The following is a 16,607-nucleotide window of genomic DNA, read 5'->3' on the forward strand; positions in this document are numbered from 1 at the left end:
GGCATTAAGGGTAAGTTGCTACAATGGATAAAGGGATGGTTGGGTGGGAGACGACAGAGAATGGTAATCAGTGGACACTGCTCTTCGTGGACAAATGTTATTAGTGGAGCTCCAGGGTTCAGTGTTGGGCCCATTTATTTTTCAAAAAGGCATCCAGGGGCCTTCAGTCTCACCAAAAGGTTTCTCAAAGAGGTATCTAACATAAATCCAACATAGCATGGCTTCTAGATGTCATGATCATGATAATAGTGTTCCTAATTGTCTTCTTTAACTGCAAATATATTATATATTCTGTCTATGAGCAAGTCAGCTAAGAAAAATCAAGATAAGAACTTCATTGTTTGATAGTATCAAGCCCTTTGTTAGAAACATAATCTCCTATTAAATCATTGTTTTATGAGAAGACTGGCTTCAACTTATGGTACTTTTCTAAGAATGCCTGCCATAAGGCCAAGGATTGCCTGTAACTTTTTTTTTCATATTTATGAAATACTTCAATCAATGAAATAAAAAATTGGTAATTTTTAATGAAATTATTTTTTCATATTAATTAATTTATCACCAAAATTGTAACATAAATCAGCAATAGAAATAATATATATTTTTAAATTATATGGTACAGAATGATAATTTTAAATGAGAGCCCATGGAAATGCACAAAACTCTGAGTAAAAAGACATGAAATTTACAAGTAACGTTCTTTATTCTCTGAAATTACTTAACTTGTCACAGAAACTTTTAAAAATGAGCACTGTCATGATCACAGCATAGCTGAATGCATCAAAGCATCAGGAGTGATGGTTGGATATATTGCTTTTCATGTTGGGAGTGATGTTGGGTGTATGTGTTGCTTTTTGTTTCTTACAGACTGTGAATTATTGTTGTAAGCATTTTCTTTGACATAGCCAAAGATATTCCCTTTTTTTTAGCCTCCAAAGTGATTCACGTGGACTTCTGCCAGGCTTTCCCTATCCTGTGCTAATTATTCCTCAGTCACAACAGTTGATGCAAATACAATTCACATCCCAGTCTCCCCAAATGTTTTCACAAGCTTCCATATCTATCACAGATTTTATTTGTTTGTGCCTTGCAACTTAAAATTGCCTACAAAAACATTTTGAGTAGTTTTCAATAACTACTTAACATGATTTATAAATCAGGACTAGAATCAATGTTTTTGAGGTTCCACCATGAATATACACTCCTCTGTGCTGACCTCTATGTTTATTTACTTTTTTTGCATAAACTTTTTACATTCATTGTTTTACGGGTTGTCTGCAGGTAGCAACACCACACACAGAATAAAGAATGTTACTGTAAATTTCATCATTAGCATTCTTACTCAAAGTTATTCATATTTCATGGGTTCTCATTTAAAATGATCATCCTGTAGAATAATATAATAATGTGTGGAAACATTGAGTGCAATTATTGTTCTTTTTCACTCACTAAATTTTTGAACCTAAGAATTAAAGAAGTGATTGAAAGGTGTAAAGCAGGATTAATAAGTAAATAGCTAACTCTGTTGTTTTGATTGTATTATTTCATGGATGAAAGAATTGTTTCACAGAATTATTTGGCTAAAAAAGGCAAAAATTTCTTCATTGCTTTTCATGAAGTGCTAGACATTCTGCCTTTACTTTTACACAAAACTGACTACTGTTCATTGAATTACAGATTGATTTTAATCCTATATTTGAGGAGGGTTCAATAATTTTCTCTTTAGTTTTCCTCAATTAGTAGTAGTAGTAGTAGTAGTAGTAGCAGTGGCATTTGATGCAAGAAAGCAAGTGTATGAGCTTATGCAGCATCAGCCAAAAAAAAAAAAAAAAAAAAAATCACACCATTCCCTCCAAATGCCTGTCCAGTTCCTCCTTAAATTTATTCAACCTATCAGCTTCCACAACGACAGATGGAAGTTTGTTCCAGCAATTAACCACCCGCTGGCTAAAGGCAAATTTCCGCACATCTAATCTACATCTCTCTTTTCTTAATTTGAATTTATGCCCCCTTAGATTCGTAATCTGAACAAGTGGAAGGATCCCATCAGAATTCAACGTGCTCAACCCATTCAAGGCCTTATACACCTCAATCAGATCACTGCGCAGGTGCCTAGTCTCCAGCCACTGCAATTTGCAGAACTTAAGCCTCTCTTGGTAAGAGGATCCCTTCATTCCCCTCACCAATCTTGTTGCCCTTCTCTGTACACGCTCAAGTAAATCTACATCCTTCCTAAAATGAGGCCTCCAGACCTGTACGCAGTACTCAAGGCGTGGCCTGACCATTGCCTTATACAGAGGAATAATCACCTCCTTTTCCCTGCTAGCAAAATTCCTATATATCATTGACAAAACCCCATGACCTGCCCTGGCAGCCTGTCTGCATTGCTCAGAAAACTTCATATCTGACTGCACAATTACTCCCAGGTCTTTTTCATTTTCTACCACCTTAAGTGTAGTACCACACAGTTGGTACGTTTCTCTGGGGTTACTTCTACCCATATGCAGTACTTTGCATTTGTCAAGGTTAAACTTCAGTTGCCACTTCTTAGCCCATCTGCCCAAATTATCTAGATCCTGTTGCAGTAGCACACTGCCATTACTGTCATTAACAACCCTGCCAACCTTTGTATCATCTGCAAACTTCGACATTAAGCCTGATATACCTTCATCAATATCATTGATAAATATACAAAACAACAGTGGACCTAACACCGAACCCTGTGGGACTCCACTAATAACATTAGTCGAAGAAGAGCAGCACCCATTGATTACCACCCTCTGTCTTCTCCCACTTAACCATCCTTTTATCCATTGTAGCAACTTACCCTTGGCAATCCAATTTCTGGATTGCCAAGTGAATTGGCAATCCAGAAATTTGAGTCTTTGTTATGAGTAAACATTGAGTGTTAATTGTCTCAAGAAAATGAACAACTACTACTACTCCTCCTTTAAAGTATTAGGTGGAAAAACACATCTTGTATTTTTCATGTTTGGAAAGACGTGTATATTTTATTATATTGGATAAATTTTAATAGATTTATCTTATAATATCTTAAAATTTCAATGCCTGGTTTTGTAAAATAAAAATCTGTTATTACTACTTGAAAAACTCAGCTGTGAAATTAGTATTAATTAATCATTGTGACCTTTTCACATGCCTTAATTTTTTTTGTCTTATTATGTAACAGAATGGGGGGAATAAAATTGCTTTTAGAGCATATAGATAACTAAAATAGCCAGGTGGGAAGGAACAGCAGTGCGTAGCACACGCTTCTTGATTAGACCGGGGTTCGAGCCCATCACCACCAAATATGGAGGATGCGGAAAGGTAAGGGAATGACCACCGCATATCCCGGAGCAATATGGCCTTAGTTGCTAATGCTCCTAAAAAAAAAAAAAAAAAAACAAACATAACTAAAATACAGTCAATTGCATTTGGTAATTACATACACAATTTTAACATTGTGATGTGTGTATTTAATAGCAGTTTGTATTATGATGAGACGTTTTTGATTCTTTCTTTCATGTCTGATGGAACACCTAATAACATATGACAATTTAACCTTTTTTTATTGCTATCACCTAGGTCATGGTATATTATGGTCTTAGATGTCACTGTGCCAACTGACTATCCTTGATGCTTAAAATAATCTTAATGTCAAATAAAGATAATAAGATTTTTCTGCTAGAGACAGATAGACACTCTGGTTTATAATCTCATAAAAGCTTTTAGAATATAAAGCATTTAATAGATGATATGCAGGACGATTATATTTAAATGGTAACACTTGAAAGGCCGATACATAGAAAACAGCTAATTGCACAGAGCTAAAATTTAGAATGCACACTAGTCAGAAATGTAAAAAGCATGATAGGGAAAAAAAATTAGTTCTATACTATGCCATCAGGAAATGGTGCTGTTTATAAGAATTTTGTAAATTATATTCCAACAACAGTCCATCCATGGAAGAGTTGTAAGAACAGAGAATAACAAATTGGACATAGGAATTGACCGTGAAATTTTCACTGAAGGTTCATGCTTTGTTGGGTAAGTTCTATTACCAAAACAGTAGCAGTCAATTCCTTGGCTGCTCTTCATAAATACCACCCATGATAAAGATAATGTTGGACTCTATTGCAAAATGGGCTATGCAATATGAAACAGAAGTTTGAAGAGTTGAGTAGTTTGTCTTATGCCATAGCAGAGGAAGTTTCCAGGTTATGAGGGCACTGTTGCTATAACTGAGAGCACAGCATGCAATTAGTATTCAGTCACTAGTGATAGAGAAGTTGCTGTGGAACTAAATGTTTCATGATTAACTATTCATAAGGTTCTACAAAGCATGCAACACAGATACCCATATGAACATGGCATAGAAGCTGACTGTATGTAATTCTGAGAAATGTTTGGATTTTGCTTTTCAATGCTGGGCCAGAATTGAAGTGGACAGTATAGATAATTGGCCTTGGAACATTCTGTGGGCAACAAGGCATACCTCCAGCTGAATTGTTATGTTATGTCAACATCCAGTATTGTTGAATATGGGGAGCATTGCATACATATGTCACCAATGAAATTACACTGCATTCCCCTACATGTTACTGTTGTGGTGTGGTTTCACCTCCACATTCATTGTGGGACCATATGGCAGAATCTCTGTGGAAAATCTGCCATATGGTCCCATAATGTATACCATGACTGATCTGCAATATTATAAATTCAGCCAACAGGTTATTCCCACTGTTCAAGCTAGAGTTTGCTTGGATACGATGGTGTTCATGCTGGAGTACCATTGGATACTGTCCACCCAGTGGTTCCTACATAAAGACTATAATTTCTCATATGTTCCCAATTGCTTGACCACTTCACTCACCTTCCATTAGATTTTGATTGTGAAATTATTGGAAGTAAAAAGTGTATTGGTACAGTATGGTAATGCTGGCAGATGTAAAAGACAGCATTGCAAATCATGTTGGTAACATTCCAAAGGAAACATTTTGGCAACAATTGATGTTGTGGTTCTCCGATTCCAGCATGTTGTTTACATCGTTGGACATCAGATGTTTGATGAATGTTAATGTCTAATATGTGCAGGTCTCAACAAATCTGGTTACCTGGTCACCATTGGTGACTAAGAAATCTGGCACAGTGACTAGTATTTTAGAGATCAGTCTAGGGGCTGTGAAGTTGAATATAAGTTCCTTGTTGAACTATGAAATATTTTTCTTAGGATTTCTGTGGTTCTGCCTTGCCAAAGGTTGGTATGACTTTTGAGAAAAGTGCAACAGGATGGACTCTTTGTGCTGATACTAAACTAATAGCATTTGTATTTGATAGGGAAAAAAAATAATAATAAATAATTCAAAGATTAATTATCATTTGAAGAGATTATACTTTTTGCCTTTTGGAGCTTTGTTTGCTTGCACAATGGCTGGAAGTCAGAAATTCATAATTTGGGAAGTGACCTGAGTCTAAATAATTTATCATCTCTTGTTTTTTTTTCAATAAGTGTTGCTTTGATAATCTGGTAATAGTTAATTTTTAACTAATAGATGAAAGTTAGTCACATAAAGAAATGTAAAAACTTTCAATTTTGACAGTTTAATTATCAGCAGACTGCCCAATATCATAGTGTGAGTTTAATTGATATCAGCTGCTTTGAGAGGTTGTTGGCCTTGTATGAATTTAACACTAACGAGCAAGGTATATTTTCTGTTTTCACATTTACATTCTCATTTCCACAACTTACCTGGTGTGGAAATGAGAATGTGCTGTGAAAAGCTGGTTCCTATCCAGAAATCAGCTTTTCACTGGCACCATGAACATATTTGTTGAGGCCTGGACATAAGTACCTACACAATGTACAGTGTCATTTTTCTCTTGATGGCACTTTATGGAACTTTTTTTTTTTTTTCCTTTGTTGTTATGAACTTTTTTTTTCCCTTTGTTGTTAGTCATTTTTCAACTACCAGCCTCCAAAGTAATGTAGTTTAGTTTTAAATACTCTGTATAAGATACCCAAAAAGCTCATTATATTATTCAGGTATATTACTTCCAGAACTGCACCAAAAAACACTGTGCCTGCCTAACAGAAACTGAGATGAGACAATGAGGAAGTATGCCTCCGTATCCTAGTGGTCAGGAGCGGGAGTGCAGTAGCACATGCTCTTTGAATAGACAGGGATTCAAGCCCCTCACTGCTGAATACAGTCGATCTGCCAACCCGCACTGGACCAGTGTGGCAGTTTATGGTCCATTTCCCTCAACATGAATCGTTGTGGAGGCTTCCATCCTGCAGTAGATTGATAATGGCTGCAGTTTACCTTTTTTTTTACCCCCCCCCCTTTTTTTTTTTACCTTACTTCTAAATGACAGAACAAATCAAGGAAGAACAAGATAAACTGTTGGGGGGGATGGACAGGCGATGAGGAAATTTTTTTTTTTAGCTGATGCTGTATAAGCCTGCATTCTTGCATCATTTGCCAATGTTAATACTAAATAAAAATGAAAACTGCTGTTGCATACAGGGCATTTAAAAGGGTTACTTAGATATTATCATAATGTGAAGTGATGAATATATTCTAGCATTCAATTTTTCTTTCAGTATTTTTATTTTAATAATTAAATACTCTCACACTTGTTTAGTTTCCTGTGCAGCAGAAGATAGAGCACGCTTTTGTATGCTGAAAGGAAGAGCTCTAAATGTAGGATCAGAATTTAATTCAGAGGCATTAGAATTACTTTCTAAAGCTGTAAAACTTAATCCCAAATTAGAAAAGGCTTGGAATGAATTAGGAGAATGTTATTGGAAGAAAGGAGATATACAAGCTGCAAAAAACTGCTTTGAAGGTGCTTTGAAGCATGTAAGTATATTATTGAAAGGTTATGTTAAGATATATTTTTAAATTTGCATTAACATTAAACTGTAAGATTATGTGGTTTGGGTAAAACATCATTCCAAATTGATATATCCAACAATGTATTTAACTTTGTTGTATTAGAGCAGTTACTTTGACAAAACATTTAAATGAATTGCCAGTGTAGCAAGCTAGAGTCACTCATTATTTAATATAAAGGTGCAAATAATTGCAAGATATTCTTTGCATAGATAACTTTTTGTTGTCTTATCCTGAATATAATGAAAAAACAATTATTTCCTAAAGACAAATACTGCTACACATTATGGCTTTTGTAATTATGCCACACTAATCTTCCTCAATGTTACACATATATCTTCCCTTATATGATGACTGAAAGGATCACCTTCAACAGAATAAATACAATTTTTTTCCACAAAATTTATATTAAAAATCCTGGTTTGTGTCTTATATGAGGATTTGATAATTGTATCAATGTATGTTAAGAAATCAAGATTTCACACTTGCTTCTCCTGCAGCAGTAGTTAGTATGAAAACAATCTTTATTTCATTTCATCAAAATCAGCAGTGTCATCCTATCACAGTTTGTAAATGTGAGTCATCATTCACATGTACTTTTAATATGATAAAAAAATTTAAAACATGAAAGAAGTTGAAATCAGCAGTTATATCACAAGTTAGGCAGGTGGGTAATTGCCTTGATGTCCTAGAGCTAATAAGTGCTGATAATAACAACAAGTACAGATAGCATGTGTAAAAGTTATACCAAAGGAATTAATAAAGTGGGAGGCATTCAGGGAATTAATCATAGAAGCTGCTTATATTATTGTACACATTGGCACTAATGACCTTAAGAGTAAGAGATCTGCAGATTTACTTAACAAGTACAGGTCAATGCTGAAAAAAAGTCATAGGTTAGGGTTAAATTTGAAAGTCTCTGCAATTCTGCCCAGACACAATAGGAGGGAGTATATGATGAGAGCTTTGTCAATCAATTCGTCCCTGGAGAAATTGTGCAAGGCTCACGGGGGTAGAATTTTTTTCAGCGTGGTCTGTGCTTACTAACAGGAGAGACTGCTTCTACTGGGATGGGATACACTTAAATAGAAAGGGTGCAAGAATATTTGCATCGAGTCAGTGTTAGGTGGGTCCAAAAACTGCTAGCCTGAGGGGAAACAAGAACTGATAAATTAACAATAGCCACTGGCAGAAGCGAAAGTGATTCTTGCACTGCTTCTATTGGAATGAGCAGCAGCCTGGAAAGCAAGTTGCTGGGGATTTCAAGAACTGCTGAGTGTCATCATGAAACAAGTAAATACATGGACTGTGTTAGGGTAACTAAGAATAAGAACAGCTGCATGTACACCAATGCTAGGAGTCATCATTATCATCAGGCATTTTCAATCCACTGCTGGATGAAGGCCTCTCCTGCAACTTTCCAGTTCCTTCTGTTTTGTGCAGTGGCCATCCATTTACTGCCCATGAACTCTTGAATTTCATCTGTCTATCTCCATTGTCTTCCAGGTTTTCTTTTAGCTCCTCTTGGGTACTATTCTGTTATTTTCTTAATCCATCTGTCATCATGTCTTCGAGCTGTGTGTCCTGCCGAAGTCCATTTCAGATCTTTAGTTTTGATAAGAATGTCCTTTACTTGGGGAGGGGGGTACACTATGGCCATAGATGCTGATGCGCCTAATAAATCCTCAAACAAACTTTTACTTGGGTTTGCTGCCTAATCCATGTGTTTCTCTTCTTATCCAACAGTCTGCTTCCTAATATAATTCTTCCATTCTTCGCTAAGTAGTTTTCAGCTTCTCTTCCATTCTTTTGGTGAGTGCCCAAGTTTCACTTCCATAAGTCATGGTGGGGAGTATACATTAGTTCATTATTTTACGTTTCAGACTAATTGGGATATTGCTCCTCAATATGTGACTATATTTCTGGAATGTTATCCATCGAAATTTATTCTTCTCTTGACTTCTAGCCATTTATAACTATTAAAGCTAATGATTTGTCCAAGATAAGTACAGCCATCCCCGACTTATGTAAGGTTGCGTTCATCTCGATTCTACGTAAGTCGAATTTTACGTAATTTGGAATTTCCTTAGAGGTTTATGCAACACTCGCAACTATGCTCACTGAATTTGATTGAAGCAAAAAAAAAAAAAAAGAAATGTTTGACGAACATATAAGTAGAATTATTTATTCAATTTTTTAATCTCATGTGCAGGAAAAATTTCAAAAGTGTAAAAAATTACAAATGTGTGCAATTACAAATTTTTTTTTTTTTTTTTTTAATGCTCTGCTAATGCTAATGCTGATATCACCTTTTGTGCCCTTAAAAGATCTACTTATCTTCTCTACAAAATCATCAACTTTTGCCCCTGGCAGACATACCTTGGTTCTATTCCACCTATCCTTTTTGCACGATATATTTCCCATTTCCCTATCAGTAGAATCACCAACAATGACTAGCTCCTGTGGGACCAGAGCATTCTCTCTTAGGGTTTGCCGCTGTGTTTGCTGATGAACAAGTACAAGCTCTGGCATTTACATGGGTAGTTGAGATCTTGATGTGCCCACACTTTAATTCCTTCGAGGACATCCACTCTGTTCTTCAAGCTCTCATAAAGACCCATAACAATGCCGAGTTGTCAACTAATATCCTCACACTCCTTACATTGAGCGCACACAAAGACATTCCTCTTGGCAATATCATATCCCATTCCTGATAGTTCTGCAAACATCAACCAAGCCATATATATATATTTTTTTTTTTTCATGTAAACCCCAAACACGAGAGGTATTAGAACCTATAGTACTTAGTACCGTGCTTGGGTTGGAGGTTGAGAAGACAAAAGAAGATATTTGTTGACATTGGACTTGAACTTCTGTAGACTGTAATTTTCACGAAATACGTATGAAGGAAGGTTGTTTCAGAAAACTACAGTTGAATGAATAAACGAGGAAGATGAAAAGTTGGTTCTGTGAGTTTGAAGTTGGACAGTAAATGGATGTTGGCTGGTGCCGGCACGTGTTCGGAATGTTTTGAAAGAGAGAGCAGGAATTATAGAAGCCAATTCAGAAGAACAGTGCCCATGGAAGTATCTGTAGAAGAGGAATGCAACAGAAACAGTACATCTATGAGACAGCGAGTGGAGAGACTCTGTTAGAGATGAATCATTAATTAACCTAACTGCCCTCTTCTGAATGGAATCAAGAAGACTGAGAGAGGTTTTGGGGGCACCACCCCAGATGTGGGAACAATATTCCATGGCAGGGCAGATTTGCAATTTATACAGAGTGAGCAGCTGTTCGGAAGAAAAGTAACGCCGAGAGCGAAAGAGAAAACCAAGTTTTTTAGATGCAGAGGAAGCAATATTTGTAATGTGCTTGTGCCAAGAGAGATTAGAAGTCAGTGTAATCCCCAAAAGAGATATATCATTTTGCCTAGAAATCGGAGTGTCACTAAAGATAAGCATAGGAGCAGAAGGATCCTTTTTGCTAGATATAAGACAAGACTGAGTTTTAGAAGGGTTTAAATCAACTAAGTTGTCTTTGTCCCACTGGAGAATTATCTGAAGATTGGCATTTAAGGAATTGGTAGCAGATTTTTGAGAAGTTGAAGCTGATTGAACAGGGCAAGGTTTCTCAAAATGGAAAGTAGAATGCAATGTGCTATCATTGGCAAAACTATGGATAGGATTTCCAGTCAATGGAAGAAGGTCATTAATATACAAGAGGAAAAGAGTGGGGGAAAGAACTGAACCTTGGGGGACACCGGCATTAGTGGAGAAGTTAGAAGACAGAGAGCCATCTACCATCACCCTCAGTGAGCGATCAGAGAGAAAACTGGATAACCAATTACTAAAAACAGTTGGCAAACCATAAGATGGAAGCTTGTTTAGAAGACCTTTATGCCAAACACGATCGAAAGCCTTTGAGATGTCAAGAGCAACTATTTGTGTTTCACCAAATCTTTCCATTGAATTAGTCCATAAATGGGTAACATAAGCCAGAATATCACTAGTGGATTGACACTGACGGAATCCATACTGGCGATCGTTGATCAGACGGAAGGTTTCTAGGTAGTTTAAATGTTGGCGGTTAATTCATTTCTCCATTACTTTAGAAAGAGTAGAAGTATTTGCAATGGGACGATAATTGGATGGGAGGGATTTGTCACCCTTTTTAGGAACTGGCTGGATATGAGCAAATTTCCAAGCAGAAGGAAAAACACCTTTGGAATAAGAAAGCCAAAAATGGCGGCAAAGAATAGGAGTAAGTTCAGAAGCACAGGTTTTGAGAACAAGTGGAGAAATATCATCAGGATCTGGAGCTTTCTTATCATCAAGATTCATCAAAATCCTTCTGACATTATTTTGATGGAAGACCACAGGAGGCATTGAATGGAGCGTGTTGGGAATGGCGGGAGGTGTTTTACCAAGATCATTAATACATGAGCTGGAAGAAAAATGGGATGCTAGCAGGTCAGCTTATTCCTTGGCTGAAGTGACAAGAGAACCATCTGGTTTGGACAGAGGTGGGAGCAGAGATGGGCAAACGTTGCGGTCAATAGCTTTGGCAACAGACCAGAATTCTCGGCTACCATTAGGGCAAGAGGCAAGTTTCTACTCTTAGCCTGTTCAAACTCTAGTTTGGACTGATTAATAACTGCTTTACAATTGTTGCGAGCTTTGGTGTAGCCAGAAAATGAAACTGAAAATTATAAACAAGCCAATTACGATATGCAACATTCTTCTCTTGAACAGCCTTAGCAGATTTATTGTAAATCCAAGGTTTAGATAAAGGACGAGATTTTAAAGTGGAGTGTGGGATAAAGGATTCCATTCCTGCAAGAATAATTTCACTGACACGATCTGAGCAGACGTTGACATCAGAAGTTTTGAAACAGTAATCCGACGAAGGAAAAGAAGAAAAGAAATCTCGCAGGTCATCCCATTTTGCATTCTTGTAATGCCAAACAACACGAGGTTGGGAATAGCCATGAGATAAAGGCTCCATTGGAAAAGGGACAATCACCAAGTTGTAATCTGAAGTGCCTAAATGATCTCTCACTTCGACTGTGTACGTAGAAGGGTTGTTTGTGAGAAAAAGATCAAGCGTCTTGGCTGTATGATTAGGATTCTCCGGTATTCTTGTAGGTAAATGAACAATCTGTGCTAGGTCATTAGTAATTGCAAAAGCCTCAGCATCTCGACCAGCTGGGTCGGTGAGACTAGAAAACGGAAGCCAGCTGGAGTTGTGAACATTAAAATCACCAAGGAAAATTACCTCACTCTTAGGAAAGTTGGACTGGAGAAAATCAAGTTGCAAAGAGAGGAAGTCAAAGGGCTCCAAGTGATTAGTGGGGGTGGGAGAATGGTAGAAACAACAGATGAATTTGACACAGTGAGGTAGAGAGATTTTAAGACAGAGAAGATCAAAGAGAGGAGATTCCAAATTGCCAAGTGTCTGACAGGGAATATCAGAATGGACATAAGCACAAGTACCACCTTTGAGGCGAAAGGAATCATGCAGTGAATAATTTGGACAACTGAGATGAGCAGTAGTTGAATCAACCGATAACTGAGATTCTGTCAGAAAAAGTACATGGGGTTTGGCAGACTTCAAGTGGAAATGGATGTTGTTGAGATTAGAATTGAGACCATGTATATTTGTGAAATGAATTAGGAAGTCCTTGGGAGGTTTAGATCTTTTCGCAGATAAGCTTGCTCCATTAGTTTGACAATTCATGGTATATTCAATAGTAAGAAAAAGTGGGTGGGACATGCTGTATGAAGTAATGAAATTTTTGGATATGGCGTACATGTGGTAAGAATATACCCAGATCCTCAACATAACGTGGCCTCGACAATGCTCCCCGCATACACACTACTCGGACTCCCTCCAGTCACTATCTGGCAGAGTAGAGGTAGCAAGATTATACACTAGCTGATCTGGAAGCCTCCTAGAGAGTTACCAATAGGTTCGGTCCTGTATACTAACTAGTGGCCGGCCTGCGAACACAGTTTTAGAGCTGTACTCTTGAAATGTAAGGAATATTGGATCTCGCCACGATGTTCATCATAACCTCAAAAGTCATCAATCATACTGCATGATGGAAGAGATAGGGAAGGGTTGACCGGAACTTAGCTCTAGAGACTAAACGTGGGTTCCACCACTTCAAGCCTCCAATAAGCAAAGTGGTGGTATTGCACCGGTTGATGAGTGTCATCTACTACCTAGTACTGCCTGGTAACATAGAGGGGCGGTATTCTCCATGTGGTGTGGGTGCCACACCTCGACCCCTGCTTACGTTGGTTCACACCTGGGTGGTCTTCCACCATGTACTTGTACATGGAGGTTATACCCAGGATTACTAACAGTCCCACCATCGTGAAGGTGCAAGCAGAGGATTTGGCTGTCACGGACTTCGCCGAAATTGGGTCCACTTGACTTGAGTGTCACCCGAATATCAGTTCCATCAGCGTTTTAGACTCCAAGGTAGCAAATACAGCTTGTCTGGCATATCTGAGAGAATGTCTGTGACAACCTCAAGGATCATATATTTCATAAGGTCCTGATTCCGAGGACAATTGCCCCCTTAAGTTCTTCCCAGAGCCATGCCGCTCCCACTAGCTTGAGCCTTTGCTTTGCTGCTCTGTTCTGAGGCATGATTTTCCTTCAAATTCAATATAATTAAAAATACTACACTAAATATATCTAACCACGCACCCACCTTGGTTCTCACCTGGCCTCTACACCACTTTTCTACTCATGGGGCACAGATCTTTCAATGCAAAATTGGCTGCCTTCGGTATTGTAGAATCTCCACTATGCCACTGTGGTGAAGAACAATCCTGGAAGCATTTAATGCACGATTGCCACCTCTACGAAAACCTCCATTGGCATCTCATCATGAATATCCAATTCAAACTAAAGGATCAGGAGCACCTCATACTGCTGAGGAGGACCATTACCAGGCTTTCTCATAATTTGCCCAAGAGATGTTTACCAGACTAAGGACCCTACTGGGACCACCCTAGGGCCTTCTGTTTAACCCTGAAAAAAGCAAACGGACACAAGACAAACCACTGGTTACCCACTAGTGAATTTCGAACCCTACCAACTTGCAGGGCCGAAAACACTGCACATAACCACACTCACTAATGACTATAAAAGGAACTAAAAAAAGACACCTACATCAAGAACAAGAAGAACTGGACTAGAAGACAACATCCCAAACTTAGACCTGCATCTCAAGCATGAAAAAATACTTGACTGGACCATGAATTAAGAAGAATTAAGAAGAAATTATTTCTTCAAAACATGAATTAAGAAGAAATTAATGAATGACAGTGCAGCTAAGCTGCCCAACACCAGTATTGGCAATCTGAACCGGACTCCCCTTCCCTTGGCAGGGGGAGGAGATGGGCCCTGTCTCCTCCCCTTCTGCTATGTCACCTTTTGCATGGGCGCCTCTGTAGCCAGGTGGGAAGGAGCAGCAGTGCGTAGCACACGCTTCTTGATTAGACCGGGGTTCGAGCCCATCACCACCAAATACGGAGGATGCGGAAAGGTCAGGGAATCACCACCGCATATTCCCTTAGAAATATGGCCTTAGTTGCTAATGCTCCTAAAAACCAAATAACAAACAAACAAACAAACAAACAAGCCACCTTTTGCCTGGCGAGGCATGGCCCTGCTTCACTGACTCTCTGGGGCTGCTTTCTCTATCATCCCCATATTTCTACGTCTTTCCCCAGCCTTCAGTCTTCCCCCCCCAACTCTATCTGTATGCTAGCGAGCACTCTACACGTCCAAATTTAACTACACCCAAATTGCTTCGCCCACAAAACTTTCGGCCCTTCAGATTCTAGCACTATCCCTGCCATGATCACTCCACATGTGTGTGTGTGTGTGTGTGTGCACTTTTTTTTTTTTTTAAGGTCCTTGTCACTAAAATCTGCAGAGTAATCGTAAACTACTGATGTAGCTGGTCTGCCTCCATGGGGCGAAGTGCAGGCAACATCGGGCCTCAGCAGGGGTCTAGCGGCTAAATGGCCAGAGGAACAACGGTACACAACACTACACGTAAACAATACCCATATACTTTTAAATCTCTGACCTTTACAGTGTTCTGTATCACAAGACAATGTATACCACGTGAGATGAGGGAAACCCCTGGTGCGGTTTGAGCCTAAACACACTTTACACTAAATATATCTAAGGCAGTAATAACATTATGCACTGGTTATGCTATGAAGTTTACTTTATTAATTATATATAATTAAATTTCAAATGCTCTTATCGATATTGAATTTGTAAAGTACTTACCTGTAATGATATTGAGTTTCATTAGTTTATCCTGGTGAATTTATGATCGTAACTTCAATACAGTCAGTTCTGCTATAACGTGCATTTTGGAAACACGAATTTGCTCCAACATGAGTGATATATTGGGGAACAATGTGAGTATAACGTGGTTTTCGCGTTGGCTCATGTGCGATTTCGTCTGTGAGTAACATCAGGTGAATGCAAAACCCGGCACCAAGCTGAACGCACTGACCTGCGCAGCAATACATACAAGTTTACAATGCTTAAAAAATGTCAAACATCAAATGTATGAGAGCTATATTTCCCCATTTACTCTAGTTGTATTGGTCGGAGACACACTGTTGTCATTCGCTGTATTCACAAGATAACACGTGATATTGTTGGCCGACTGATGTTTTCAGGAGCTCACATTTGTCTGTTTGAACAGAAATTTTGTGAGGCATAAGCAAAGGAGCGCATTTCTGGAGGTCACTACCATAAAAACAATTTGCAGTTCCTGGTTTATTTTGCTTTTCTGTTTCTGCAGTCTAATTTTAAACAGGTGGTATACTCAACCTTATTCCATTTGTGATAATGCTGATAGCTGGAATTCTATTGGTTTTAACGTTATTATGGTGAAATGTGTTTCCCCTTCCATGAAATCTTCAATCATATAAAAAACTTAAATAAATTTTCAGAATCTTCTCTTCATTCCTATTTTTTAAGCTTCATACTTTGTACTCCGTATCTCACTTGTGCATTTGTGCGTGCCGTGTTTGTTATTGATTGCTTGTCTTTTTTACTGTTTTAAATTTTACAATCCAAAAAAAAAAAAAATGTTATTGAAAAGAAATATCAGTTATTATGTATATATTACATTGCTATATTTACTGTAATGTTTATTTATTTATTAGAAATTTAAGATGTTTAAATGTGTGTTAGCAATTTTATTGGGTTTCTAACTTTTTTTAGTGTTATACTTACCAGATGAATATTTTTTTGAATGCTCTGTCCCTATCTCTATTTTCCCCATAAGCCCTGTCGTTTTTAATGCGTGAAATACCATAATACAGATTGTAGTTTTAAATGTTTTCCACCAACCTTATGTAGAAATGAAACACAACGAAAATGAAAACTGGCATCTTGATAACTATGTATTTATAATAAATTATATTTGCCTGTATTTACAATAAATTATATTTAACTTTACAACTAAAATATATAAAATATACATTAAAATATACTGGGTTAAGAACAATAAAACCATAAAATACATAAAAATATACTAAATTAAAAGCGATAAAACCATAGCTTTTGAAGGCTCCTGCCTTCTTCTTCAGCGGTATTTTCTTTGTTCTGCGGTGCATCTTTAAATACCAGAAGGTTCACGGTACTCATCACGTGTTT

At 37.7% G+C, this 16,607-nt stretch overlaps 1 protein-coding gene across 2 annotated transcripts in view; it reads left to right on the forward strand.

Annotated features, from left to right (window-relative positions):
* Positions 1 to 16,607, forward strand: part of LOC150082899 (tetratricopeptide repeat protein 5-like) — a 106,491-nt gene that overhangs the window by 21,303 nt on the left and 68,581 nt on the right. Inside the window, exon 3 of one of the 2 annotated variants that reach the window (XM_090376900.1) lies at positions 6,649 to 6,866. In XM_090376900.1, coding sequence (XP_090233026.1) covers positions 6,649 to 6,866 — 218 coding nt within the window. The remainder of the gene's footprint in view (positions 1 to 6,648; positions 6,867 to 16,607) is intronic. The other variant, XM_090376901.1, reaches the window with a different exon arrangement.

This window comes from Mastigoproctus giganteus, chromosome 7 (assembly GCF_048544385.1).
Source record: "Mastigoproctus giganteus isolate SK-2022 chromosome 7, ASM4854438v1, whole genome shotgun sequence".
NCBI classification, from domain to species: domain Eukaryota; kingdom Metazoa; phylum Arthropoda; class Arachnida; order Uropygi; family Thelyphonidae; genus Mastigoproctus; species Mastigoproctus giganteus.